We start from the raw sequence: 26,164 nt of genomic DNA, 5'->3' as shown, positions 1-26,164 counted from the left end.
TTTTTTTTTTTTTTGGATTTCTTTAAACATTTTACTGGGCCCTGCTGTTTAATCAGACACAGAAGCCAGGTATGTAGAACTGCGGTAACTCACCGTGCTTTAACTTCCTAGATGAAAGGGCCGTGGCAGTTAAAACAAAACAAAACAAATTTCTTTAATTCTGCACTGTCAGTATTCAAACTAGTTTCCGAATCTAATGGACACACTCTGCCAAACCACCGATCAGCCATTTGAGGAGCGATGAGCGATGCCTATTTTGGAGTGAATTCTTACAGGGTTATCTTCGTCTTACGAAATGGTGTAGTGACTGCCCCTTTTCTCCTTTACTAAGTCACACTCAGCCAAAGCGAAAAACAAAGAAAAAAACCAAACCAAAAAAAAACGACAAAATAGACCATAGGCAAATAGAAAAAAACAAAACAAAACCCCAAAACGCCTCCTAAAGCGTCGGGCTCTAGGTTAGCTTTGAGCCTCTGTGCTCCCTGCTTTGCTGGGAACAGGGAGATCCATCGCTCCCTTAGGCGCTCCCCTTAGTTTTCTAAGCGTCGGCGCCCGGAGCGACGTCCACCACGGAAGGTGTTTCCCGGAAACGGTTTTCCGTCCCGCCGCGCCGCCCGCCTACGCCACCACTGGCCCGCCGCTAGTCGGAAGCCGGCGCGCCGTCCGTCCCCCGCCGGGCAACGCCCATCGCTGTGGCGTCACTGGGAGTTGTAGTTTCCCTGGGCTCAGCGGTGCCTGTGCTCTAGCGCAGAGACGCGGGTGAGAGCCTCACTTCCCACAGGCCCTCGGCACGGGGGCGGGGCTCCGGCGGAGGCGGTGATTGTGGCGGCTCATTTGTAAATGCTGCGGAGATTCAGGCGTCGGTTCATGCTACTGAGCGGCGCGGCCTTCACGGAGCGGTAATTTGTGGGCGAAAGGAGCGGAGGAGCTCTTTGTCCGTGGCCCCGCGCCGGGGAGGGACGGCGGTGGGCTGGCAGGGCTCCGCTCGGCCCTCGGGGTTGGCTCGGCGGGGCGTGGAGGGAGCGGGGCGCTGGGGCGCACTGTGGTTCACGGCAGTTCAGTGGCTTCGCCGGTTCGCGCTGTTTTGTTCGCAGAGCGGGGAAAGCCGGCCTCTCTGGGGTGTCTGTCTGTCTGTCCTGGCTGTGGCGGGACTTGCGGTCCTGTGGGCAGCGCGGCCGCCGCAGTCCCATGGAGCGGGGTGGTGAAGTAGCGTTGCTGGCTGTCCTCAGGGCCGGTCCGGCCCGGCTTTGTCAAGGGCTTCTCTTTTGAAGCTTCGTGTGGATTCGTGGCTTTCGAGGACGTGTTGTATTTTAGGGGACTGCTAAATCGCTTCCCAAACGAACTAGCCAACTTTTTACGGTCTTAAGAGTGGCTTTGAATTTGCTGTTTGTATCCACTCTCCTCCCTCACCGTGCAGAGATTTTTTTTGTTTTGTTTTTTTTGCTTTAAAGAATGTTTACATAGCGCTCTCTGGAGGTTTCAAGGCTTTCAATTTGTTATGTTTTTAAAAAGTTTTATTTAGGTATAATTGCTATACAACAAAAATGGCACATGTTTAAATGCATTCCATTTAATGAGTTTGACATACATGTGCACCCGTGTCCTTTAGATTTTGGTATCTGTGAAGTCTGAATCCACATACTAATCCTATCTCGGCATATTATCAATGCTTCGTTTACCGAGACTTCACTATCAGTAATAGCAGGTTCTGGTTAAACTGTTTTTATACTTCATGCTGACGTTAAATATGTTTTTAAGATCACGGTCATGAAATTGAAGTGGAGGTATAGAGGGTGTTTTTGGTCGGAGTTGGAGGGGGAGATGCAGATGTCTGGGTGCTGCATCTCTAGACTCCTTGCACTTGTCAGTCTAGTAGGGAATTTTTCTAGTTTTCCGTATTATGAAATGACCTTGTAGTCTGTCTCTCTTCTGAATTTGGCTTTCAAAAGATTTTCTGCTAAGTCATTGAAATTAAGCAAAGTTACGTGGTTGATTTTGAGGAAAAAAAAAAGTCATTTTTTTTTAGATTGGTGTCCTACTGAAAAACAATCAATTTGCTTAGAAAAAGTTTTTACAAATTATTCAGGAATAACAGATATCCAGTAAAAGTGCGCTAATCTTAAGTGTACAGCCCAAATGTATCCTCCCCCTGTATTAATCTTCCCAGTTGTTGAAGTCAAAATAAAAATTTGGAGATGAATCTCTAAATTTGCCAGTTTATTTGGGAAGAAAGAGTGGCAGTTCCAGGTGGTCTTCTGTATGTCCAAAGAGCAAGGAGAAAGCTGGAGGTTTTATAAAAAAAGAGAATTGTTATATGTGTCGCTCTTTGAGAAAGTTCGTTGGTTCTGCTAAGGTTCTGGGGAGGCAGCAGGTCCTACGGAGTGGGCCATGGTGACGGGCAAAATTAATCCTAGAATTGCAACAAGTTACCTCAGCATCTGTGGATCAGACTGGTCTCAGGTTACCACCGGCAGTTTCAGCATACCGACTGGCAGAGAATTCCATTCTAGGAGCAAACTTATGTGTCCTGAGTGCCTTTCCCTCTTCCCTTCTTGATTGTTTAGTTGGATATGACAAGAGTGACCCAATTCGTGTGATCAGCTTTCACACAGTCAGGACAGCCCCCATTTTCCTGGATAACGACCAGTATGCCCTTTATAACTATGAGTTTATTTTGCCTGTTCTTCAGCTTCATATACATGGAAACATGGGCCAGGCGCGGTGGCTCATGCCTGTAATCCCAGCAAATTGGGAGGCCAAGCTAGGTGGATCACTTGAGGTCAGGAGTTTGAGAACCACCTGACTAACATGGTAAAACCCCATCTCTACTAAAAAATAATATATATATTAGTAGAGCCAAGATCACACCACTGCATTCCAACCTGGGCGACAGAGTGAGACTCCGTCTCAATAAAAAAGGAAACATATACATTTGTCTGATGTTTACACATCATTATTTTTGTTACTGCCTGTGGCAGCAATTTTTGTTTTTGTTTTTATAAATGTCTGAATAGCTGTGGTTCTCAAAGTGTGATACGGTGAAAAAATGTACATCACATTGGCATTTTTGTTTTTGGTTATTAAATGGTTGGCAGGCAATCATCTTGTTCCTCAAGAAAATCTTCAGTTGCAATTAATAGTACAGTAAGCCTTTATACGACTCTTCTCCAACTCAGCCAGGGAGCAGTGGCAAAAACACAGCATCATTACGTTCACTGTCTGCTATTTCTTTTAACAGTTCTCTAAACTGGCAGTTGATAGCATTTGTACATACTGAACAATTTTAACAGTTATATTCATGGTACTGTTCATGGATTATGCTTCAGAAAACCGAACACAAGAATTTTCAATGTGTGTTATACAGGGGAATGAATCAGTGAGGGAAATAGCACTCTCTTGTTGTAAAATCCCATTACATTCAGATTTTTTGCCTTATAAAATGACACCATCTGTCATGATAGAAACTGATTTTTAGGCTGGGCACAGTGACTCACACCTGTAATACCAGCAGTTTGGGAGGCCGAAGCAGGAGGACAGCTTGAGCCTAGGAGTTCAGGATCAGCCTGGGCAACGTAGGGGCACCCCGTTACTACAAAAAAAAAAATTAGCTGGGCATGGTGACACACACCTGTAGTCCCAGCTGCGCTGGAGGCTGAGATGGAAGAATCACCTAAGCACGGGAAGTTGAAGCTGCAGTGAGCCATGATTGTGCCACTGCACTTCAGCCTGGGCAACATTGTGAGACCCTGTCTCAGGGGGAAAAAAAACCCCAAAAAACTAATGTTTTCATATCTAGCTGAAATTCTTCTGTCAGACATAAAATACTGGGGCGCAGGGGCTCACGCCTGTAATCCCAGCAGTTTGGGAAGCCAAGGTGGGAGAATGGCTTGAGCCCGGGAGTTCGAGACCAGCATGGGCAACATATGGGGGCGACTCTTTACAAAAAATTAGATTAACTGGGTGTGGTGGCATATGCCTGTTGGTCCCAGCTACTCCGGAGGCTTGAGGTGGGAGGATCACTGGGGCCTGGGTGGTAGAGGCTGCACTGAGCCGTGATCACGCCACTGCACTCCAGCCTAGGTGACAGAGACCCTATCTCAAAAAAAAAAAAAAAAAGTTAAAAAACATCCATGCCACAGGTTCAGTTTTAAGGCTTTGAATTGATATCATCTCTTTGTAAATTCGGGTAATCTTTGAGACAAAACACACCTAAATTGGTGATTGGTCAGTCTCTCATTGCATTACACAGATAAAGCTAAAGACAAGTGCTTGTAATTTTTTACAGCTTTGAACCTGGATACTAGTAGAAGGGTCTGTGGACAATTGGTTGGTCACTTAGTTGAAAATTCACTTTTTGGAAAACATCTATAACCTTTTAATTAAGATATCTTTTTAAATCGCACAATATTCTTAACAATTTCCTCAACTCACATAACCTGTTAACCTTCTCTTCATCTGAAAATAATTTTCTTTTTTCTTTTCATTTCTCTCTTTCTCTCTCCTCAGCCTCTTTCTTTCCAGGCTTTTTTATAACTGGCCAAAGCTAAAGCCCAGATTCTGTTCAAAATCATAAAACATTTTTTTGTTGGATATTTAGTCCTGATACAAGTGACTAATTACAGTTGACTCTCGAACAACATGAGTTTCAACTTTGTGGGTTCGCTTATGCCTGGATTTTCTTCCACTTCTGTCACCCTTGAGACAGCAAAACCAGCCCTTTCTCCTACACAGCCTAGTCCAATGTGAGGGCTAGTGACACGAAGACCTTTACTATTAAGTGGAAGCGGATCATCATGAAGGTCTCCCTGCATATCTTTTATATGTTTGTTTTTTAGACACCAAGTATGAAGTCAACACCTTTATGATGATTCATTTCCACTTAACCAATAAATATGTATTTTTTATTATTTTCTTATCATTTTTTCTCCAGCTTACACTATTGTAAAAATACCGTATGTAATATACATAACATACAAAATATGTGTTACCTGTTGTCAATAAGGCCTCCAGTCAACAGTAGGCTGTTGGCGGTTAAGTTTTGGAGAAGTCAGAGTTAAACTTAGAACTCCCCACGCAACTGAAAATCTAAGTATACCTTTGTTTTAAATTTTAAAAATTGTTCGTACTTATTTTTCAAACTAGAAAAATAATTATGCTATAATTAAAATACTAAATATTTCAACTTAATTACTGCTATGACTTGAATGTCCACCCCAAAACTCATGTTGGAATGTTAATTGCCAATGCAACAGTGTTGAGAGGTGGGAAATGTAAAAGGTGATTAGGTCATGAGGGCTCCACCCTAATGAATGGATTAATGCTGTTATCTCAGAAGTAGGTTACTGATTTCAGGGGTGGCTTTGTTATAAAAGACAGCCTCTCTCTCAGAGGCTGTTTTTTTGCCTTTCTACTCTTCCCCGGTGGGGACAACCCTTGCCAGTTGCCAATGCCAAGCTCTTGTTCTTCCCAGCCCCAGAACTGTGAGAAATAAATTTCTTTATATATTACCTAGTCTCTTCTCTGGTATTCTGTTACAGCTGCAGAAAATGGACCAAGATAATTACCAATTACAATTTAAACAGATCACCGTAACTTGTACTGTTTTCAGAAACTATTCAAATAAACACTTAACAGTGTTACAGCCATGTGTTGAAAACAAATTATTCAAACAGAATCAGTCCATTGACACTGATGAGATTGCAGACATGTTTCTTTGCAGTCTGGGGGGGTGATGCACACTGACACGGGCTTCAGTACAGCAGCATCTTATACCATGCAGTGGTTAAAGTGAAATGTAGTCCTACCAAGAGAATAAAGTGTTTAAGAGAAAAATGTTTTGTACTTCTTCACTTTTAAATTTAATTAACTTTAATTAAAATGGAAAATTCAGTTCTTCGGTCACATTAGCCACATTTCAAATGCTCAGTAGCCACGTGACTAACTACTAAATGCATAGGTCCATGTAATTGTATTTTTTTGTCTTTATTTCTTATAATACGCACTGCTGTGCACTTTGTAACTAGCAACATATCTTGGATATATTCACTACTTCTGTATCAGTAAAGAGCTTACTTGTTCTTTTTAACAGTTGTGTAATATGATTACCATGATTAGCTGATCTCCTGTTAATGGACATTTACTTTCAGTTTATTGGCAAATGTGAGTTTATGCCAGTATAACTGTGGGACAAAATGCCTAGATGTGAAGTTGCTGAGTCAAAGTTCCTCTGCATTTACAGTTGGCTAGATATTGTCATATTGTCCTTCAAAATGTTGTCCCAGTTCATTCGCTCAGTGAATCCTCAGCGTTTCTTCAGGTTAAATGATGAGAATCGCTCAGTTTCTTCAAGTTAAATGATAAGAAACAAACAAAAGCCAAAAAGAGTTTCTGTTTCTCATACTGGTATTACCAGTTTTCAGTCTTTGCCAACCGAGGGCAAGAAAAAATGGTAATGTCGTTACTGTTTTCATTTCCATGTCTTTAGTGGAGTGACAGTGCGCCATTTTAATGTTTCAGCGTCGGTGTTTTTCTGTTTATACTTTTCATATGTTTCTGTTTTTTAGACACCAAGTATGAAATGACATACATGTTTGTTTGCCTCCACATTGCCCTTTTTATAAAGTCTAGAATTGTGTCTGGAAAGTAGTGTGAGATGTCATTCCACTTTGGGACTAGACTCTTCCCATCTCCTCCAGAACATTACTGTAGCAATTCTCCCCTTTCTCCATCTTCATCAGCCTACAAACATGCTTTTATTTCTCCTATGTATTTCCTTCTTTTTATAACAGAACTCCTGGTGTTAGCTGTCTGTCTTCAATTTCTTATTCTGTCATGCATCCTCTCCACTCAAGCTTTTTTTTTTTTTTTTTGAGACAGGGTCTCACTCTGTCGCCCAGGCTGGAGTGCAGTGGCCGGATCTCAGCTCACTGCAAGCTCCGCCTCCCGGGTTGACGCCGTTCTCCTGCCTCAGCCTCCCGAGTAGCTGGGACTACAGGCGCCCGCCACCTCGCCCGGCTAGTTTTTTGTATTTTTTAGTAGAGACGGGGTTTCACCGTGTTCGCCAGGATGGTCTCGATCTCCTGACCTCGTGATCCGCCCGTCTCGGCCTCCCAAAGTGCTGGGATTACAGGCTTGAGCCACCGCGCCCGGCCTTTTTTTTTTTTTTGAAATGAAGTCTTGCACTTGTCACCCAGGCTGGAGTACAATAGCGCAATCTCGGCTTATTGCAACCTCCGCCTCCTGGGTTCAAGCAATTCTCCTGTCTCAGCCACCTGAGTAGCTGGGATTAGAGGCTCCCGTCACCACACCTAGCTAATTTTTTGTTATTTTTAGTAGAGATGGGGTTTCACCATGTTGGCCAGGCTGGTCTCGAACTCCTGACCTTAGGTAATCCACCAACCTCAGCTTCCCAAAGTGCTGGGATTACGGGCATGAGCCACTGCACCTGGCCACCTCCTCTCTTTTTGACTACCCTCAATCTCTCAGTGATCTCATCCAGTGTCAAGGCTTTAAATACCATCTTTATGCTGAGGATGTCCACATTTGTGCTTCACAGCCTTGGCCTCTTCTATGAGTTGCATTCTGGTGCATCCAGCTGCTGCTGACATGGTGTCTCTACTTGCGTGTCTCATAGGCATCTTAAAATGTTCCTAAATTCAACTCTTGGTCTCTGATTCCCCCAAACCTGTTCCGTCCTCCATCTTCCCCCTTTCAGTAAATGGCAAATCTGTTCTTCAGGTGCTCAGCCAGGAAATGTTAAGAAATGAGGGAGAAGATGCCATTGATCTCTGGAGGTTGGTAGACAATAAAGGAGGGGTAGTAGATTGTGTAGTTTGGTCATATGAGAGTCAGAATTGCTTGTTAATTTACTATTTCTGTATTGTTTTTTGAGATAGGGTCTCACTCTGTTGCCCAGGCTGGAGTGCAGTGGTGTGACCTTGGTTCACTGCAGCCTTTGCCTCCCAGGTTCAAGCGATTCTCCCACCTCAGCCTCCTGAGTAGCTGGGATTACAGACGTGCACCCTGACACCCGGCTAATTTTTTTGTATTTTTGTTAGAAACGGGGTTTCACCATGTTGGCCAGGCTGGTCTCAAACTCCTAACTTCACGTGATTCGGCTGCCTTGGCCTCCCAAAATGCTGGGATTACAGGCGTGAGCCACCGTGCCCAGCCTATTTATTTATTTTTTGAGATAGGGTTTTGCTCTGTTGCCCAGGTTGGAGTGCTGCTTACAGCAGCCTCGACCTCCTAGGCTCAGGCGATCCTGCCACCTCAGAACTCCCAAGTAAAACTGCTTTTTATGATCTAGAAAAGGAGTGTAGTCTGGAAGGAGAAGAGGAATAAGAATATATGTTTTGGCCGGGCGCGGTGGCTCAAGCCTGTAATCCCAGCACTTTGGGAGGCCGAGACGGGCGGATCACGAGGTCAGGAGATCGAGACCATCCTGGCGAACACGGTGAAACCCCGTCTCTACTAAAAAATACAAAAAACTAGCCGGGCGAGGTGGCGGGCGCCTGTAGTCCCAGCTACTCGGGAGGCTGAGGCAGGAGAATGGCATGAACCCGGGAGGCGGAGCTTGCAGTGAGCCAAGATCATGCCACTTCACTCCAGCCTGGGCGACAGAGCCAGACTCCATCTCAAAAAAAAAAAAAAAAAAGAATATATGTTTTGTCTCAAGGCTCAGTGGTACTGGAGTGTGGGCTCCATAGAAACAGCTGTTCTCAGGAAGGTGAGGGAGTGCTCAGACAAGAAGTTGAGGATAATGAGGATTTTGCTGATGATGGACTGTGGGTGTTTGGTGCTCAGATGTTTGGGAGATGGAGCAGAGTGAGGTGTGGGGATTAGTGTGTAAGAAGTGAAGCCTGGCTTTGGGTCTCAGGGCTTCCAGTGGTGAGTGATAGAATAGGTTTAGATAGGTAGATAATGGTGATGGGGGTTTCTGGAGGAATGGGGTATCAGCGGGAGTGTCCTGCAGGTGAAAGTTAGGAAGGCTGAGGGGCTGGGTCTTACCCTGCCCCTGATAGCTGCACAACTTGCACCTTCTCCTTCCCTTGGTCCTTAATTTTCCCTTCTAAATGAGGACCCTGTCCACCCTGTCTAAACTTACAACCTCCTTTTCCCACATGGCTTTTATTTTTCCCCTTTGCACTTATTTCTGTTTAACATATTGTATAGAGTGTGTGTGTGTGTGTGTGTGTGTGTGTGTCTTCCCCACTAGACTTTGATTTATGAACTGCTGTGTACCCAGGGGTACACAGTATCTGGCACAGAGTAAGAACCCAGTAAATGTTAGCTGAGTAAAATCAGACACACACAGAGGCAAGGCTTGTCTTCTCCGTGATGTCCTAGTTAAGTATATCTATCACGTGGTGACAAAGTTACACTAGCAATTTGGTTAATTTTAAAGTCCGGTAACTCATACAGAGTTCTAGCATGAGCCAATGTAATTTTTATTGGCTCATGCCATAAGAATTACATTTCTCCTACCTGGCAGACATGGTGCTTGGCAGTAGTGAATATATAGATACCTTCAAGGAACTTCACAGATTGGTAATGAACGTGAAAGCAAAACACCACTAATGAGATAAGTGCTAGAAGAGTGACGTCACTATTTTACCTCTAGGAATACAGATGAGGGGCTATCTGGTGGGTGAGGTGTTAGTAGGGAGATGAGAGAGGAAGGCACAGGTGTAACAGTGCCAGGTAAAGCCACAGGTGCTGGTGGTAACTTTTGTTCTAGAACTAGGGAGAAAACAGGTTCACCAATTGGGCAAAGAAACAATGTTAAACAAGGGCCAGAAGCAAGAAAGTGCTTAGTGTGGGTAATATCTGATAATGGCTTTTTTTTTTTTCTTAAGTGAATAACTTAAGGTATTTTATCTTCCATAGTTTAGTTCAACTAATCTAGCACTTGTATAAAATCATTAGTAATTGAATATTTAGGTCAAAAAGGATCTTAGGTTTTTGATCTCAATTTGGTTATTTTTAAGACTTAAAAAAAATGTAGCTCAATGCCCAGTTGCTTTGCTAGTTTAGGTCTTTTGTATATGAAATATTGAGGACATTTTTATGCTGGGTTGAGATTTGGGCTTATTTTGGGTAGGACATCTAATGGCTTTACCTAATACATTTTGTTGGCTATCTTTGTCTACAGGTATTGGAAATCAGTAGTTCTTCTAGCCTTTGCATTGTTTAAATATAGTGTCATTGGACTAAGATGTTCCTGATGCCAACCTCTTCAGAGTTAAACAGTGGGCAGAACTTCCTAACCCAGTGGATGACCAATCCTTCTCGGGCCGGGGTCATATTAAATCGTGGATTTCCTGTTTTGGAAGCAGACAAAGAGAAGCAAGCAGCTGTGGACACTTCTACCAGCTTTCCTGTTAAAGGCACACATTGTTCTGACAGCTTCAGCTTTATAAATGAAGAAGATTCACTTCATGAAGAACAGGAGTTGGAGTCAAACAGGCCTTACAAACCACAGTCAGATAAATCTGAAACCCATACAGGCTTTCCTCGCATTACAAAGGGACCACAGATAGTGGCATGTCACGACGCTCCTGGACACCAGGAAGAGAACAAAAATGACTTCATCCCAGATCTTGCGAGTGAATTCAAAGAAGGGGCTTATAAAGACCCACTTTTTAAAAAACTTGAACAGGTACAATAGGGTTTGGGCTACTGTGGATTTATGTCATCGCAGGTTTCTGTTTATGTGATAGAGTCATCTGTTCCAGGTCTTCTTGTTTTTCCCCTTTACTCTGAAATCCTCAGAATACCAGATTTGGCCCTTTGTCTAATGTGAAACATTAAAGTGTGTTTAATATGTAAAATATAATTATAGCACTTACGATAACTTTAAGTTGTTACCTCATTTGGCAAAAAGTAAGAAATGGTTGTTCAAGTATTGGGGAAAAAAACAGTACATCATTGGGATGATGTACTGAAGCCCATCCTATTTTAACAATCAAAGGATTTATATGACTGTTTCGGTCTCTTAGTTGAGATAGTTGATGTGATTTCCTTCGTAAGGATTTGAGTTTTAGATTTTTGGTGGCTGATTTAGTTACCTAGGGATCCCTGTGTAAAGCTTCTTGCCAGGAAAGATAGGAGGAGGGAGATGGGAGGAATTAAGGGAACAAGGCGTCCACGAAGAAATGTAAAGTTGATTTAATAAAATTAATTTTGTATTATAAAAGCTGAAAGAAGTACAACAGAAGAAGCAGGAACAATTGAAGAGGCAACAGATGGAGCAACTCCAGAGACTCATGGAAGAACAAGAGAAGCTGCTCACCATGGTGTCTGGGCAGTGCACACTTCCAGGTATGCTTTGCCTGCACAGAGCCTCCGTGCAGCGCACATTTCTGACCTGTGGTTGTTTGACAGGTTGTTTCTATTGTTCCCGTATCACGTGTTGTAAACTCCAGTTTCTTTAAGGGCCAAGCAGATAAATGTGAAATGGTAGAGTTGTAATATAACTGGAACAAGAAGGAGCTGCGGCATTCTGGTGTGTGCCTGCCCTGCTTTCAGGCATTCATGTTTATTCATTAAAAAAAAATGAGCTGGGTGTGGTGGTCCATGCCTGCAGTCCTAGCTACTCTGGAGACTGAGGTGGGAGGATTGCTTAAGCCCAGGAATTTGAGGCTGCAGCAGTGAGCTATAATGGCACCACTGCATTCCAGTTGGGGCAACAGAGTGAGACCCTGTCCCCCCAAAAACGGTCCAATAGAAGAAAAGTCAGATTTGGTCTAGAGCTACTACTGGTATCCAACCCCTGCCTGATGAATGAAAGCTGTTGGGTGTCATAAAGGTAAACATACGTAGAAGCCACTCTGTTCACCTGAAGAACCACACCAAAGATACTTTCTGGGGTAGAGATGACAGTATCCTGTTGTGTGACCTGTCAGTTAACGGAAAGCATCATGTGCCAATCAGGAAAGAAAACTGGAAATGTGACCTGGAGCAGTGGTTTGAAAGTGTCTTGACCACACTCTGTAGTGGTAAAAATGTTTAAAATGGTGACTCATAATGACAGCAATTTCATGTCATCAGTCCTTATTGGTGTTCCTGGTATGTAGTGAGGACATTTTCTATCTTGTTTATTCTAATTCTACATCATTTTTAAAAATGCTACATCTGATGACAGAATTATAGATTGTGTCCCACAGTTTGAAAAAAACTGAGGTTGGAGCCATGTGTTTGCTTTGCTTCTTGGTGCTACTTTTAAGAAATATGCTTTACTGACCCAGGAAAGCACCTGTTCTGCTCAGAGATTGTGCTGGGCATTGAGAATACAAGAAAAAGAAGACTTGGCAAGTGAGTGAGGTAGGGTGCAGGGGTCGGGTGGGGCGTGGTTGTGAGAATTGTAGCACATGAACAATGGTTTAGGGAATTTGGATGTTTATCTCAGAATATAGAAAACATTGCCTTAAAATAGTTGAATGGCTTAGGGTTTCTTTATGGAATACATACAAAGAATAATCAAAATCACGTAAATAACAGCTGTGATACTTTTAAAGGTAGAACCAGCACTATGACAGAATGACAGGAAAGCTGATTTCACAGTTACTTATGTAAGAACTAGCCTCATTCGGTCACGGAGCGGTTTGCTTTGGGGCGGTGGTTTTCAAATATTTTAGTCTTGGGACCCCTTAGGATTCTTAAATTTTTGAGAGCCCCAAATAACTTTTGCTATATGGGCTGTATTTATCAATAACTTTTACTGTATTAGAGATTAAAACAGGCTAGACATGGTGGCTCATGCCTGTAATCCCAGCACTTTGGGAGGCCAAGGTCAGCGGATCACCTGAGGTCTGGAGTTCAAGACCAGCCTGGCCAACAAGGTGAAACCCCCTCTGTACTAAAAATATAAAAAATTAGCTGGGCGTGGTAGCACACGCCTGTAATGCCAGCTACTCAGAAGGCTGAGGCACGAGAATCACTTGAACCCAAGAGGTGGAGGTTGCAGTGAGCTGAGATCGCACCACTGCACTTCAGCCTGGGTGACAGAGCGAGACTGTCTCAATCAATCAATGGTTTTGTTAATCACCATTTCCTAATAAAGGGAAAAGATACTTTTATCACTGCGGAGAAGCCTTTGTAGGGTGGGGTCACTACTGGGGAGAAAAGAAAATGTTGAAGGAAGTCATCAGCTTTGTTGCTTTTCTTAATTGCAAGGTTTGAGTGTACTGCCTGATGATCAGAGCCAGAAGCACAGATCTCCAGGAAATGCCACCACTGGAGAGAGAGCCACACGCTGCCTCCCATCGTATGTCTACCCAGACCCAACCCAGGAAGAAACATGCGCTTCCAACATTTTATCCCATGAGCAAAGCAACTTCTGTAGAACTGCTCATGGAGATTTTGTCTTAACTTCAAAACGTGCTTCTCCTAATTTATTTTCTGAGGCACAGTGTCAAGAAGCACCTGTGGAAAAAAGTAATTTAAAAGAAGAAAACCGTAACCATCCTACAGGTGAGCTACTTGTGTTTCCCTCTTCTGTACTTACAGTGTTACTAAGTTGTCCTAAGATCAAGCCTTTCCGTGGTTTTTCTTTAAAAATTATTTTTTCAAAGATGGAGTCTTGCCGTGTTGTTCAGGCTGGACTCAGACTCCTAGGCACAAGTAATCCTCCCCGGTCAGCCCCTGAGGTAGCTGGGACTATAGGCACATGCTACCCTGATAGCTCTGTGTGGTTATTTTTTTCTTGTCCCCTGTGGCGTGTTTTTTTTTTTTTTTGGATTCAGAGTCTCGCTCTGTCACCCAGGCTGGAGTGCAGTGGCACAATCTCGGCTCACTGCAACCTCTGCCTCTAGGGTTCAAGTGATTCTCGTGTCTCAGCCTCCCAAGTAGCTAGGATTACAAGTATGCACCACCATGCCCCAATAATTTTGTGTGTTTTTAGTAGAGATGGGGTTTCACCGTCTTGGCCAGGCTAGTCTCAAACTCCTGGCCTCAAGTGATCTGCCTGCCTTGGCCTCCCAAAGTGCTGGGATTACAGATCTGAGCTACTGCACCCAGCCTTCATGCCTTGTTCCTAATTTAGAGTTAATTCAGCGGTGTGGAAAGCTCACATATGTTTTTCTTCTTTTTTACACAACATGCTTCCCTAGCCTTTTGTTTTGGAAAATTTCAAACATCTAAAAAAGTTGAAAGACCACTGCAGTGATTACTGATATACCCACCACCTGGATACAGTGGTTAATATTTTACTGTATTTACTCTATCAATGTATGTATGTGTGTGTATATATCTTCTATATGTATATCCTTATCTTTACCTCTATTTGTGTATAATTTGCTGAACCATTTCAGTGAAAATAATATGCAGGTATCTTGTTACTTCGTTCCAAATATTTCAGTATGCATCAAGTAAAAATTAGGACATCTGTTTAACCACAGTGCTATTATTATATCTAAAGAAATTAATGATAATTCCTTAATATTCAAGTTCGTTTTGGAATTCCCGCAGTTATCCCAAAATGCCTTTTAAAGGTGCTTTTTTTTAAAGGATCCAATCAGATTCATGCATATCCAGTCAAGTTCATGTATTATGCTTGATTCTTATAACTCTTTAGTCTTTTTTTTTCTTGAGACGGAGTCTCGCTCTGTCACCCAGGCTGGAGTGCAGTGGCCGGATCTCAGCTCACTGCAAGCTCCGCCTCCCGGGTTGACGCCATTCTCCTGCCTCAGCCTCCCGAGTAGCTGGGACTACAGGCGCCCGCCACCTCACCCGGCTAGTTTTTTGTATTTTTTAGTAGAGACGAGGTTTCACCGTGTTAGCCAGGATGGTCTCGATCTTCTGACCTCATGATCCGCCCGTCTCGGCCTCCCGAAGTGCTGGGATTACAGGCTTGAGCCGCCGCGCCTGGCCTAGTCTTTTTAATCTCTAGAAAAGCCCACACTTTTTTTCCTCGTGACATTAACCTTTTGAAGAATGTCAAGTGTCTTTATTTTATTTTTGAGACAAGGTCTTGCTGTGTCACCTCGGTTGGAGTACAGTGGCACCATGTTGGCTTATTGCAACCTTTGCTTGCTCTCAGCCTCCCAAGTAGCTGGGATTACAGGCATGTGCCACCATACCTGGCTAATTTTTTTTTTTATTTTTGTAGATGTGGGGTTTTGCTGTGTTGACCAGGCTGGTCTCAAATTCCTGGCCTCAAGCTATTCTCCCGCCTTGGCCAAAGTGCTAGGATTACAGGTGTGATCCACCACACCCGACCTCAGGTGTCTTAATTGCAGTTTTGTAGTTTCTTTTAATTATATTAAAGAATTCCTTGAGTGTTGTAAAATATTTGACATACATCACTTTTAATTAAAAAATTTTTTAGCACAGTAACTTGTAAAATTTTCATGTTTTAAGACATTAATATGCTTTTCTTGAGCTAAATTGTTCCTAATTTTTATCTCAGGAGAAAGTATTTTATGTTGGGAGAAAATGACAGAACAAATTCAGGAAGCTAATGTTCAGAACTTAAAAAAACATGATGATTCCTCAGAAGTGGCTAATATTGAAGAAAGGTATTGTTCATGTTGAAAGTGAGAAATGTGACTATTTAGTAAACAGCTAGCCTTTGTTATTGAACACTTGTTTGAAAGATCTGTACTTTGCTTGTTTCTGCTTGACGATGCTTTAAAGTATAAGGTTAAAGATACAACCTCTTATGTACTGTCAACAGCAAAGGAGGTAGGGAGATATGTCAGTTAAAGCTGCTTTGACATTGTGTTGTCAAAGCTTTTTCACTTAAGAGAAACATCTGGATAAAATCAATTTTCTCTCAAATAGTTAAATCCTATTTTTGGAGAAGGGAAAAATTAAGTATTGACATCTCCCATTTGGTGTCACTTATTAATTATAATTGCATAATTTAGTTACAGAATTTTAAAATATGGCAAAGATAAAGTATTTTATCATTTAAGTAAGTTATTTAAAAAATGTATTTCAACATTTTTGAATATAATGATATGGACAAAATGACTTTTCTGATTATTACTCTACTCACATTAAGGGCCTTTCTTAATTAAAAAAATGCATGTTTAGTGATCTATTTTTGAAATACATTTTAAAGTTATTTGCTGAATGTGTTACTCCATGTGTTAATCTGTAGTCGACAGATGGACTTCAGAAGGGTTCTCAGGACTCCGGAGTCATGTGAAGAGTGTTGTGTGTTTCTGTATTTTAAGGGGTGGAGAGGGATTGTGGCTTTTGTTAGCTTCTCAAAGGGAGGCGCTGATTTTGGGAAAGTTAGTTCTCCGTGTTGTCAAGGGTTTCTATACCAGGTACACTAAGTGTAAAATATTCACACATTATGATTTGCATGTTAAATAACTTTGTGTTTCTAACTAGGCCCATTAAAGCTGCTATTAGAGAAAGGAAGCAGACCTTTGAAGACTACTTAGAAGAACAAATTCGGTTGGAAGAGCAAGAACTGAAGCAAAAACAGCTGAGGGTGAGCAATTGTGCTCTTCTGATTAAATCGTTCTAAGGCTTTAGAGATTTATCTATAATTTGCCTTAAAAATAACTTTGAGATGACTTGGATATACCAAAATTAATTCAAATATTATTATTTTATATTTTAGGAAGCAGAAGGACCACTGCCAATCAAAGCAAAACCAAAGAAACCATTTTTAAAACGAGGAGAAGGTTTAGCCAGATTTACTAATGCTAAATCTAAGTTTCAAAAAGGGAAAGAAAGTAAACTAGTGACTAACCAGAGCCCTTCCGAGGACCAGCCGCTATTTAAAATGGATAGACAGCAACTCCAGCGGAAAACCGCTCTCATAAATAAGGAGCCGTGTGCAGACCACCCTGCCCTGAGAAAGGAGAGTAAAGCTGGAACCAAGAGTGGTTCTGTCGCCCTCAGTCAGAAGCCGAAAGTGCTGAAGTGTAGTGACAGGAAAACTCTTTCTCCATCAGGACTGAAAATACACACAGGGAAGAAATGCGACGGGCAATGTAGAGACCAGATCAAATTTGATAAAAGAGTCGCATCTAATAATAAAGAAAATGTGCCTGAGAGTCGAAAACCTTGCGAGGCTGGCTGCACAGGGTGGAATAAGACGCCAGGTAAAGACGGACCTCCTCTTTCAGCGGGGCCGGCCAGCCGCCTGGCTTCCAAGAGCCCCATGAGGGAGACCATGAAAGAGTCTGAATCTTCTCTTGATGTTTCTCTTCAGAAAACGTTAGAGACTTGGGAACGAGAAAAGGAAAAGGAAAATTTGGAATTAGATGAATTTTTGTTTTTAGAACAAGCTGCTGATGAAATATCATTTTCTAGTAATTCCTCATTTGTACTGAAAATCTTAGAAAGGGATCAACAGATCTGCAAAGGTCACCGGATGTCTTCCACCCCTGTCAAAGCTGCGCCACAGAAGACAAATCCGGCAGATCCCGTTAGTCAGTGTAGCCGCGGTGAGGGTTTGGACCACACTGCACGTGAGAAGGACGGTGAGTGTGAAGTCACACCCAAACAACTCCGTTCACTGTCCTCAGATGATGAATCGAGGGAACAGCCTTGTAAAATCAGTAGGAAAGCCGTCCAAAAGAGCACTTCTGAAAATCAAACGGAATGGAATGCAGGTGACGATGAAGGTGTTCTGAACAGTGACAGTAGCAGTGACTCTGAGGAACAGCTTGATATTACCATAAAACCCTCAACTGAGGATAGAGAAAGGGGCTTCAGCAGCAGAGAGGACAGCCCACACGTCTGTGATGGTAAGGGGCCTTTTAAGGACACCGGGGCCCAAGAAGATAAAAGGAGAGACGTCGATCTGGATTTGTCTGATAAAGATGACGGTAGCGATGAGTCTGTCCTAGAAAGCGTAAAACACAAAGCGTCTGAGCCCGCAAGACCCTCACCCCTAAGTATGAGTAAAATGGACTTTGACGACGAGAGAACTTGGACTGACCTTGAAGAGAACATGTGTAATCATGACGTTACTCTGGGGAATGAGTCCACTTACGGGACGCCGCAGACATGCTACCCTAATAATGAAATAGGTGTCCTGGACAAAACAATAAAAAGGAAGATTGCACCAGTCAAGAGGGGAGAAGACTTGAGCAAGTCCAGGAGGAGCGGAAGTCCTCCTCCTACGTCGCAGCTGATGATGAAATTCTTTCCTGCTTTGAAACCAAAACCGAAGTCAGATTCACACTTGGGAACTGAACCCAAGTTAAACATAAGTCAAGACCAACCACCTGGTGAGTCAGAGCATTATAAAATATGTATCGGAATGTTAGAAAGTTAACATTTCTCGGTATGCTGTCAGAATACGTAAAATCCTAACTTTCCTTATTGCTCAATAGAAGTCAAATTAATGGGTGATTGTAAAAATTTGATTTATTTTGTGGGTCGATATAATGCTTTAAAATTAATTACTTTTTAATAAAGTGAGAGAACATCAAAGCTTCTACGTTTCCATTCTTCCCCAGACCTGGTTCAAGTGCCCCTTCTTAGAGGTACCAGTATTACCATTTCATGTGTGTATTCTAAAGAGTCCATGCATAAAAAAGCATATGTGTCAGTTTGTGTATAATTACCTTTCTATACAAACGAAAATATGCTTTTTGCGTACTGTCCTGCACCTTGCTTATGATAAATTTTTAAGATTGTTCTAACGCATATACACATCTTCCTCATTCCATTTAATAGATGTGTAGTGTTTCTGTTGATGTAACAAACTTTTTAAACTCACGCTGAAAGATTCCTTTCCATTATATTGTATTATAAACTCTGACTGCCTAGCAGAGCATAGGTGCTTTAAAATAGAAATTATAACATTATTTTTCAAAAACTCTGATTTTAAAAGTAATTTTTTTTGTACAAAGTTTGGAAGCTTAAAAAATATAGAAGCAAAAATATTTACAACTTAACTACCCAAAAGTGACTGCTATGCCATTTTGGGATATTTCCTTCCAGTCATTTTTTCTATGTAGTTTTAATATGACGGAGTTTATGACTTGCCTCATTCCTTTAGCCTTGTGGATCACATTTCTTTTCTAAAAAAGTACTAACTGATGAAATGCTTCTTTGAATTGAAGAACAGAAGCACTGGCTATTTTACATTTTAAATAGCAAATTTGATAAAGGGAAAAAATCTTAATTTGCTTTTATTTGATTAGTAGTAGGGGGTAAACTGATTTTGGTGTTGATTAAGCTTTAGATCTTTTGTGGATTACTTATTCATGTTCTTAAGCTATTTATATATATCGGTCTTTTAAAAATGGATTTGAATGATTTCTTTTTGTGTATCATGTTGATTCCTTATCAGGTCAATACTCTTTTCAGGTAGATTAATTCATAAATACACACTGATTTCCTCAGGAAAGTTAGGTTTAATATTTTTCCTTTTCATATTTGAAGCATTGTTTCTAATGCATTTTAATGGCACAGATGTTTGCCATATTCTTGGTTCTTAGTGTTACTAGCTAGTTGGTGTTTTTGCTGCAGTAAGGCCTTTCGTGAAGTTCAGTATTTATGGCCTATTTCATAGGTGACAATGCTCGATCCCACGTTTTGAGAGAGAAAATTATTGAATTGGAAACAGAAATAGAAAAGTTTAAAGCCGAGAACGCATCTTTAGCTAAACTTCGCATTGAACGAGAAAGTGCCTTGGAAAAACTCAGGTACGTTTGGGTCTGTAAGTTGGGAAAAAATACGCAGTGATTCAGTTATTCCTTTAAGACCATCTGTAAACAGTCTGAAACATTTTAAATCAATCCAGCAAATGTAACTGAAAAGGAGGCGAAATCTGTTATACGTTTTTTTACTGAATAAAAGGACCCAGTGTAGTCAATGATGTGTACGAAGGGGAATTTTCTTAGTGGAGAGAGCATATATTAACATTTGAAAAGCAGTTTGGAGCTGTGGTACCTTCCCTAGTTAGTGTGTTGGTTTCTCTGGGCTGCTGTAACGAGGTACTCCCACCTAGGTGGTTTTAAACAACAGAAATGTATATTCCTGTGGTTCTGGAGGCTGTAAGTCCAAAGTCCATGCACCAGCCAGGCGGGCCATGCTGGCTCGTCCAGCTTCTGGTGGTTTGGGGCACTCCTTGGTATTTCTTGGATTGCAGCTACATCACGCCAGTCTCCGCCTCTGTGGTCACACAGCCATCTTCCCTCTGTCCGTGTCTTCACATGGCATTCCCGTCTGTGTGTGTGTCTGTCTTGGTGCCTCTTCTAAGGATAGGGTCATGTTGGATTAAGGGCCCACCCTACTCCAGTATAACCTCATCTTAACTGGCATCTTACTTGTATCTCCAAAGGCCCTATTTCCAATAAGGTCACCTTCACAGGGATTAGGACTTCAACATATTATTTTCGAGGACACAGCTCCACCTACAGCAGTCAATAGTAGGACATATCGTTTCCTACCCTAGGTCATGGTCTCACCTGACCTTATTGGTTAGCGAAACTTGAACTGAACTTACATGAGACTATTTATATATATTTATTATTTCTATTACATATATACATTTTATGTAGGCATTTTTAAATTGTACTTGTGAATAGTACTAAGTCCTATTGCAGAAACACCAATACTTTTTATTCCAGATGTTGCTCTGGGTCTTGTTGGGGATATTATATGTCACATGCACACTGTATTTCTTTGTTTTTTGGTTTTGTTACTTTAACGTTTGAGGAGAAATTCATTCAACTGTAGTTCCCATGGCTGCCTGCTGCGGAATTGGATCTAGGAGATGGTAGCTGCTATGCAAATGCTGAAAGTCGCCCAGATTTCCCAGCCTCTTTCTTCTTCAGCACTCGCCAGGACGCTGCAAGGCTTTCGTTAGTGTCCAGAGTTCCCAAGTGGTTGGTTCTGACAGGTGCTGCTAGTTCAATAGCTGCTTTGGTGGAGGGAGTGATTTTTGGAGCTTCCTACTCCACCATATTCCTTGACATCTCTTCCGTATTTCTTCTCTAAAAACCTGAAAAATAGGAATTCTAAAGCACACCTGGCCCATAAGTTCCACATAAAGGGTTATAGAGAGCTATTAATCCACTTAAAAAGGAAATTCAGTTACTATACTGTATTCTGCACTATGCTTAAAAATCAAATTCTGAAAATTTGTTATTTTTTAATTGAAACATCTTTGTTTTTCTGCTGACACATACTGTAAATATATACTTATTATAGTAGTGATGGGTAAAACGTGGAACTTATTCCAATCCCTTCTCCACCCAAGATGACTTTTAAATAAATGTCTCTACTTTGGGAGGCCGAGACGGGCGGATCACGAGGTCAGGAGATCGAGACCACCCTGGCTAACATGGTGAAACCCCGTCTCTACTAAAAAAATACAAAAAACTAGCCGGGTGAGGTGGCGGCGCCTGTAGTCCCAGCTATTCGGGAGGCTGAGGCAGGAGAATGGTGTGAACCTAGGAGGCGGAGCTTGCAGTGAGCTGAGATCCGGCCACTGCACTCCAGCCTGGGCGACGGAGCGAGACTCTGTCTCAAAACAAACAAACAAAAAAAAGTCTCTACTTCATTATTTCAAAATGGACCTTTTTCTTTTAAAGAACATTTAAATCATAAGATAATGGCTGGGTTTTTTTTGTTTTTTTGTGTGTTTTTTTTTTAAGCATTTTGTCTATGTCAGTTTTGCTTTGTTCCAAGAAAAATTCAGTCCTCAAATTTAGACATTGTGTTATTCTTCCCAACTTACAGACGAGGAAACTGATGCACTGAGAAGAAAGTTTTTTAAGTTTACCTCCTTAGTGACAGAGCCTCAGTGACAGAGCCTCAGTGGCAGCCTAGGCAGTGCGGTTCAGTAGAGCCCTGAACTCTACTGTATGGGGTCTTTAATCTGCTTTTTATTTTATTTTTATTTTTTTGAGACAGCATCTGGCTTTGTCACCCAAATTGGAGTGCAGTGGTACAATCTTGGCTCACTGCAACCTCTGCCTCCTGGGCTCAACCCATCCTCCACCTCAGCCTCCTGACAGGCATGCGCCACCACGCCCAGATAATTTTTGTATTTTTGGTAGGTACGGAGTTTTGCCATGTTCCCCAGGCTGGTCTTGAACTCCTGGGCTCAAGTGATCCTCCCGCCTTGGGCTCCTAAATTTCTGGGATTACAGGCATGAGCCACCATGTCCAGCTCTGCTTTTTATTTTAACAACGTAATAGACATCTTACCCTATTAGCACACCCTAGTCTTCTGTATCCTTGAAATGACTGTATTGTATTAATGCTACTGTGACTAATCTGTTAGTGGAAATTTAGCTTGTTTAGAATTTTTCACTATTACAAATCATTCTGCGGGGAATATCATCATATGTATGAGGCACTTTCTATTTAAAAAATATACTTCCTTGTGATAAATTTTAAGAATGTCTGTTGCCCCAGTCAGCATCTGAGGCTTCTTCTCACCCCTTTCCCCATCACTGGAGTTGAGCGTTAGCAGTCTTTCAAATCTTGCCAACCTGGTAATTATACCATCTTTCACCTGCTGAAGTTTGCATTTCTTTGATTATTGATAAAGTTGACCGTGCTTTAATATTTAGCGGTCATTTGTGTTTATTTCGTAACTTTCTTTGCTCATTTTTCAGGATACTAAACTTTCTCAAATGTGCCACAAGTATTCCTCCCCCAGTGTTTGCTTTGACTGTATGATTGTGTGCACACTGTCGACCTTTTGCATGTTTAGTCAGTAAGAGGATCTTTTACCTCATCTGTCTGCTGTCCCTCCAGTGAGGCAGGGAGAGACTTGTCCAGTCTCGAGGCTTTCAATGCTGTTATGCCCCAGATCCAGATCTCTCACCCACATCTCCTATCCCACTGCCTTATTGTTGTCTCTACCTGGAGAGCTGATGAATGTTTAAATTGATCATTTAGAAAAAGTGAGCTCCTGACATTCCCTCCTGAACTTACTTTTCTCTTCTTCTTCCCTGTCTCAGCATGAGAGTCTGCTCTTCATTTGGCCAGTGGAAAATCTTGGAGTCGTGCTTGAGTCTTCTCTTGCTCTCTCAGTCCGTTTCTAACCCGACTGCTTCACTGCCTCAGAGCTGCCACTCGACCAGGGCCCCACTGGCTTTCCCTGGTTATTAAAATCGTTTCCTAGTAGGTCTCTCTGCTGCCCATGTCTGTGCCCTTCACACACATCCATAGCCAGCCTGTGTTTGGGCAGTTCATCTGATCAAGGCCACCTCCTTTTTTTTTTGGAGATGTAGTTTCACTCTTGTTGCCCAGGCTGGAGTGCAATGGCCTGAGCTCGGCTCACTGCAACCTCCACCTCCCAGGTTCAAGCGATTCTCCTGCCTCAGCCTCTTGAGTAGCTGGGATTACAGGCATGTACCACCATGCCCGGCTAATCTTGTATTTTCAGGAGAGACGGGGGTTTCTCCATGTTGGTCAGGCTGGTCTCGAACTGACCTCAGGTCCAGCTGCTGACCTGATCTGCCCGCCTCGGCCTCCCAAAGTGCTGGGATTACAGGAGTGAGCCACCGTGCCTGGGCTGTCTCCTTTTTTGACACCTTCTCCTGCTACCCATCCTTTGCTCACTCTGTTTTAGCCACACTGGCCTCCTGGCTGTTCTTTGAACACCTCAGCCACATTTCTGCCTCAGGGCTTTGGCACTTGCCGCACCCTCTGCCTGCACTGCTGTGTGTGGACACCCTTGTGACCGCCTCTCTCATTCCGCACCCTCTGCCTGCACTGCTGTGTGTGGACACCCTTGTGACCGCCTCTCTCATTCTCTTCAGGTTTCCTTCATGTTATCTCAGCAAGAGAACCCCTCATATTATCTCAGCTGGATAAGCCTCACGTACAGTTTCACCCTCCCATTCTGATATTTCCTAAACTTCTGCCTTGCTTTATTTCTCTTTAATGCTTCTAATATTCCATGTACTTATTTACCTTCTTTATTATCATCTGTCTTCCTTTAGAATGTAAGAAGCTGCATGGGAATAATTTTTTTTTTTTTTTTTTTTTGAGACAGAGTCTGTCTCTGTTGCCCAGGCGATCACAGCTCACTGCAACCTTGAATTCCTGGACTCAGGCCTGCCTCAGCCTCCCAGTTTTGGGATTACAGGCATAAACCACTGTGCCAGCTAGAATGTTTGTTTTTTTCCCTGTGGTTTCCTCACTTCCTTGTAGAATGCCTGATTCATCGTAGGCACCCAGTGAATGCTTGTTGGACGAATGCTTTGGTGAGTGGATTGGCTGTTATTTCAGGCCTCTGGATTGAAGATGAATTCACCGGGACTAGCAGTTACTAGCCTGTCAGCAGGTTCTGCACATCGCTGCACCAAGATGGTCTCCTTAGGTGATAACATAATCTGGTCATTTTAGGAAAGAAATTGCAGACTTTGAACAACAGAAAGCAAAAGAATTAGCTCGAATAGAAGAGTTTAAAAAGGAGGAAATGAGGAAGCTACAAAAGGAACGTAAAGTTTTTGAAAAGTATTCTACAGCTGCAAGAACTTTTCCAGATAAAAAGGAACGTGAAGAAATACAGGTATGCTAGCTCTTTGTTATATTCATGTAAGTTAGTAAAGGTGACAATCTTGTAAGAATCTGTTATTTCTTATGTCATAGCAAAACTGTATCAATCCATCATTCATTCATTCAGCAAATAATCTGTCTGAGACAGTGCATCAGGAATGTCTTCTGTAGTCTGAGTTTTAAAAAGTAGAAGATAACAGTTCTTTTCTTACTAGTAAAGGCTTCCTAGAAAAGACCGTGATAATGTCATAGATGAATAAACAAGCCCGGAGCTGGAAATTCACCGGCATAATGTTGTGTTAATCTTTTTGACCTACCACACACCAAATACTGTTAGTTCTGTTCATTTATCATAATTTACGACCGTAAATAACCAGGTCTTTAATTCTAAAACTTATAAACTGATAGGCCAGATTATCAGTCCTGTTCATTTCATAGTTAGAAATGGACATGTTAAAACTATAAACCTTCTAGAAAAAAATAGGTGAATCTATTTACAACATTGGCATATGCGAAGATTTCTAAGAGAAGACACGACTATAAAAGAAAAAATGAATATATTGGACTTCATCAAAGTTAAGACTTATCAAAAGAGAAATTTTAAATGGCTATCCATTGCTTCTAGCATAAAATGGAAACTCCACTGTCTGTATTTTAATTACTAGCATTTTTGAGTTCCTTCCTTTGCTTTCTTCCTGTCTCGTGTAGCCATCCTGGTCTGCACACCTACACCTTGAGTTATTGAACAGCACGGTGCTCAGGGTCTTTAATTCTCTCTTAATTTTTGTGGGAAGAAACGTACTATTATGTTTTGGTTAATACTTAGTTTATTAACTCTAATATGTTAGATGTTGGCAATATTAAAACTTTTATTTCAAAAGGTAATATAAGTATATTATCATTCAAAAGTTACAAAAAGATGTGTGGTGAAATTTCTCCCTCACCCTTGCCCTGGCCACCTGTTCAGTTGTTTTTTGAAACAATTTTTTATTATGGAAAATTTCAAAAATACATAAAGGTATCATTTTGTCTTTCTAATTTCATCTCTCTCGCCTCGTACTCTTTTTTTTGCTTTTCAATCTGGAATTTAAAAAGTGAAATCCCAGACATCTGCTCATTTCACCTATACATAGTCTAGTATGTTTCTCTGAGAAAGACACCTTTAAAAAAATAAGACTATTGACTAGGGGTGGTGGCTCACTCCTATAATCCCAGCACTTTGGGAGCCGAGGCAGGCAGATGACTTGAGGTCAGGAGTTTGAGACCAGCCTGGCCAGCATGGCAAATCTCCATCTCTACGAAAAATACGAAAAAATTAGCCAGGTGTGGTGGTGTGCCTGTAGTCCCAGGTACATGGGAGGCTGAGGCAGGAGAACCACTTGAACCCAGGAGGAGGAGGTTGCAGTGAGCCAAGATCATGCTCCTGCACTCCAGCCTGGGTGACAGAGTGAGACTCTGTCCACTGGGCGGGGTGGGGGGAATTATACCTTTGTCACACCTATAACAAAATTTATAGTATCAATGAATTCTTAGTCCATATTCAGATTTTCCAGTTGCTTGGTATCTTTACAGTTGGTTTGTTTGCATTGTAATTCACCTCTCTTGAGGCAGCCAGTGTTATCAATCTCATATCTTTCCAGAGAAATTCTTAGAAAGTACATACATATATTCATGGTGTTTTTTTTATTTTTTTTATTTTTTTTATTTATTTATTTTTTTT

General features: G+C 41.9%; 2 protein-coding genes across 4 annotated transcripts in view; one reads left to right on the top strand and one right to left on the bottom strand.

Annotated features, from left to right (window-relative positions):
• The window catches only part of PARP4 (poly (ADP-ribose) polymerase family, member 4), a 122,160-nt gene extending 118,157 nt beyond the window's left edge, over positions 1-4,003 (bottom strand). The window contains exon 1 of the mRNA XM_011999941.1: positions 3,975-4,003. The gene's annotated coding sequence lies outside the window, so the exon portion shown is untranslated. The remainder of the gene's footprint in view (positions 1-3,974) is intronic.
• CENPJ (centromere protein J) overlaps positions 714-26,164 on the top strand; it is a 48,147-nt gene continuing 22,696 nt past the window's right edge. For all 3 annotated transcript variants that reach the window (XR_001008218.1, XR_001008217.1, XM_011999942.1), the window contains exons 1-9: positions 714-899; positions 10,154-10,660; positions 11,199-11,322; positions 13,177-13,473; positions 15,410-15,518; positions 16,345-16,447; positions 16,580-18,200; positions 19,493-19,625; positions 24,292-24,457. Coding sequence is in view for 1 of the 3 variants with exons in the window: in XM_011999942.1 (XP_011855332.1) it covers positions 10,217-10,660; positions 11,199-11,322; positions 13,177-13,473; positions 15,410-15,518; positions 16,345-16,447; positions 16,580-18,200; positions 19,493-19,625; positions 24,292-24,457 (2,997 nt within the window). In the remaining 2 variants the exon portion in view is untranslated. The remainder of the gene's footprint in view (positions 900-10,153; positions 10,661-11,198; positions 11,323-13,176; positions 13,474-15,409; positions 15,519-16,344; positions 16,448-16,579; positions 18,201-19,492; positions 19,626-24,291; positions 24,458-26,164) is intronic.

This window comes from Mandrillus leucophaeus, unplaced genomic scaffold, assembly GCF_000951045.1.
Source record: "Mandrillus leucophaeus isolate KB7577 unplaced genomic scaffold, Mleu.le_1.0 Scaffold61, whole genome shotgun sequence".
In the NCBI taxonomy this organism is placed as follows: Eukaryota; Metazoa; Chordata; class Mammalia; order Primates; family Cercopithecidae; genus Mandrillus; species Mandrillus leucophaeus.
This window is presented reverse-complemented; position numbering and strand designations above follow the sequence as displayed.